The 1125-nt window shown below is 57.4% G+C and overlaps 1 protein-coding gene across 1 annotated transcript in view; it reads left to right on the plus strand.

Moving 5' to 3' along the window:
* AURANDRAFT_63745 (hypothetical protein) overlaps positions 1-243 on the plus strand; it is a gene marked incomplete at both ends in the record, with an annotated part of 8715 nt that extends 8472 nt beyond the window's left edge. The window contains one exon of the mRNA XM_009038226.1: positions 186-243. Within this exon, the coding sequence (XP_009036474.1) occupies positions 186-243 (58 nt within the window). The remainder of the gene's footprint in view (positions 1-185) is intronic.
* Between the last annotated feature and the right edge of the window lie 882 nt (positions 244-1125).

Here is a 1125-nt window from a genome sequence, read left to right on the forward strand (position 1 = left end):
CGAGGACTTCAAGAAGTGGAAGGAGTTTGAGCACATCGAAGAAAATTACGGAGACGGCTCAGCAGTTGCGAAAATTTTTGTGAAGGATGGCGTGGTTGTTCTGGCGTTCCGTGGAACAGACGACTATTGGGGGGGAGACTGGGACTACAATTACGACGATGAAGTAAAAACACGGACCGGCGTAGAGGTACACAAAGGTTTTTTGGAGTATATGGAGCTTCTCGAAAGAAGCATCAATTCTGAGCGGGAGGATCTCAGAAACAAGTGTGGTCTTAATCTCGACTTCGTGGTGGGGCATTCTCTCGGAGGGGCTGCGGCGACCCTCTACGCGGAATTTAACGATGAAGTTCTTGGCGAGGACGGGGACGGGAAGAATGGCGTGGTGACGTTCGGCGCGCCGCGGACGCACTGGGCGCAATCCAGGGCCTGCACGATCAAGGGCTTGCGCTTTTACCATCCCAAGGACATCGTTACCTCAATTAAGGGCTCGGACAAGTACCATCACGCGATAAAGGCTCTGAAGGTATCGATGGGGGATTACACACAGCGGCTTAATCAGAATTTCCCTGGCGACGACACGTGCGCATGCGACAACTCGTGCCACTGCAAGAACGACTCCCCCGACTCCTGCGCCTGCTTGGACTCTTGGTTTTGCATGAAACACGGGCTAGAGGATAGTTTCAAAACGGGCGACGGTTACTCGTCGTGGATCCCGGAAGACAAGATGTCGCTCCCCTTCTACAGCGGCGGCGGAGGCGGTGGCGCCGGTGACACGTACGACGACGACGCCAACTCTTGTCGGTACGCGAACGACGGCGAGTGCGACGAGCCGCGTGACTGCGATTACGGAACCGATACGAACGACTGCGCCAACGACTCTGGCGCAAGCTACTCCTATTCATACGACGACGCCAGGCCCACGCCCAGGCCCACGCCCAGGCCCACGCCCAGGCCCACGCCCAGGCCCACGCCCAGGCCCACGCCCAGGCCCACGTCGAGTTCGGAGTGCGAGTTCTACACGAGCAAGTCGAAGTGCAAGAAGAACAAGGCCTGCCTGTGGAAGAGGCGCGAGTGCATCGAGAAACCTCTTTGCGCGGACCAGACGAAGAAGGGCAAGTGCAAGAA

Source organism: Aureococcus anophagefferens, assembly GCF_000186865.1.
Source record: "Aureococcus anophagefferens unplaced genomic scaffold AURANscaffold_8, whole genome shotgun sequence".
Lineage (NCBI taxonomy): Eukaryota > Pelagophyceae > Pelagomonadales > Pelagomonadaceae > Aureococcus > Aureococcus anophagefferens.